The 1,512-nt window shown below is 57.7% G+C and overlaps 1 protein-coding gene across 1 annotated transcript in view; it reads left to right on the top strand.

Moving 5' to 3' along the window:
* Positions 1 to 496, top strand: part of CCR10 (chemokine (C-C motif) receptor 10) — a 10,291-nt gene extending 9,795 nt beyond the window's left edge. Inside the window, exon 3 of the mRNA XM_011999021.1 lies at positions 1 to 496. Within this exon, the coding sequence (XP_011854411.1) occupies positions 1 to 348 (348 nt within the window). The 3' untranslated portion in view covers positions 349 to 496.
* The last annotated feature ends 1,016 nt before the right edge of the window (positions 497 to 1,512 follow it).

Below are 1,512 nucleotides of genomic sequence, written 5' to 3' on the forward strand. Positions count from 1 at the left end.
GTCGTGGTGGCTCTGGTGGCGGCCTTCGTGGTGCTGCAGCTGCCCTACAGCCTCGCCCTGCTGCTGGATACGGCCGATCTACTGGCTGCGCGCGAGCGGAGCTGCCCTGCCAGCAAACGCAAGGATGTCGCACTGCTGGTGACCAGCGGCTTGGCCCTCGCCCGCTGCGGCCTCAATCCAGTGCTCTACGCCTTCCTGGGTCTGCGCTTCCGCCAGGACCTGCGGAGGCTGCTACGGGGTGGGGGATGCCCCTCAGGGCCTCATCGCCGCCGTGGCTGCCCCCGCCGGCCCCGCCTTTCTTCCTGCTCAGCTCCCACGGAGACCCACAGTCTCTCCTGGGACAACTAGGGCTGCGAATCTAGAGGAGGGGGCAGGCTGAGGGTCGTGGGAAAGGGGAGTAGGTGGGGGGACACTGAGAAAGAGACAGGGACCTAAAGGGACTACCTCTGTGCCTTGCCACATTAAATCGATAACATGGAAATTAGATGCAACCCAACAACTGTTACTATTTTTGAGTCACCGACTTGGAAGTGATTTGTGGCAGGGCAGAGCCGGTGGGTTAACATCCCGCCCCTGCCCGCCCCTCAACCCCAGCGCTTGGCTCTCTGAGTGGAAGACGCTGAGGGCCTGGGTAGGGGTGGGGGGCTGCTGAGTCTGCTAAAGCTCTAGCCACTGACACTCCCTCCACCGTCACCCGGCCTCAGCCAACAGAGGTGAGGTGGGAAAGCTGCCAGGCAAGGAGGGGCGCGGGTTCCTCTTGCAATACTGTAAAGCAGAGCTTTCTAACAACCAGAGCGCTCTCCAGTAATGGCTGCCTTAGCAAATACGGAGTTCCCGCTATTGGAATGTTCAGACTGTCGTGGACGCTGTGGGCCTTTGCGTGGTGTGGGGGGAGGGGGGAGAGGGGCAAGAGATTCCCGTTTTGGGTGGGCATTTGGATTACATTACCACTTTACAATCCCTTCCTAGTGTCTGATGGAAGGAAAATGAAAAAATTAATTTTAAAAGTTGAGTTGAAGTTTTTCACCTTGAAGAAAAACCTAGGCGGGATTGCAATCTGCAAATTTCCGGAGTAGTTATCATGGGTGTGGTGGGGGTGAGGGATACTTGCTGTTCTCCATCTTCTCTGGGGACTGGGTCAGAGGAAATGCACTGAGCTGGCCGGAAAGAGAGAGGTTGGATATGGGAAAAAACTTCTCTGCAGGCAAGGGCCTGGGATCCAGACCGGGAAGATGGTTGTGGTATCTCTATTCCTAGGAAATCTCTCAGTACAGGCCACTCTCATCTGGAGAGAGGCCACAGCCGAGATGGCCTCTAAACCCGCTCGCATTGATTCCTGGTCTTTGTTTTACACAATCAAAACGGGCAGGATGGTGTTCACGTGCGACAGTTCTCGCGGTTTAATACCGGTCAGCAAAGCTGTCCCCACCACTCCAGCCTGGAGTCTAGGGTCGAGAAGGGCGGGGCGTGGCGAGGAGGTCTCAAGGGAGGCGCTGGCCCGACGGCCCCGCC

This window comes from Mandrillus leucophaeus, unplaced genomic scaffold (genome assembly GCF_000951045.1).
Source record: "Mandrillus leucophaeus isolate KB7577 unplaced genomic scaffold, Mleu.le_1.0 Scaffold58, whole genome shotgun sequence".
Taxonomy (NCBI): Eukaryota; Metazoa; Chordata; class Mammalia; order Primates; family Cercopithecidae; genus Mandrillus; species Mandrillus leucophaeus.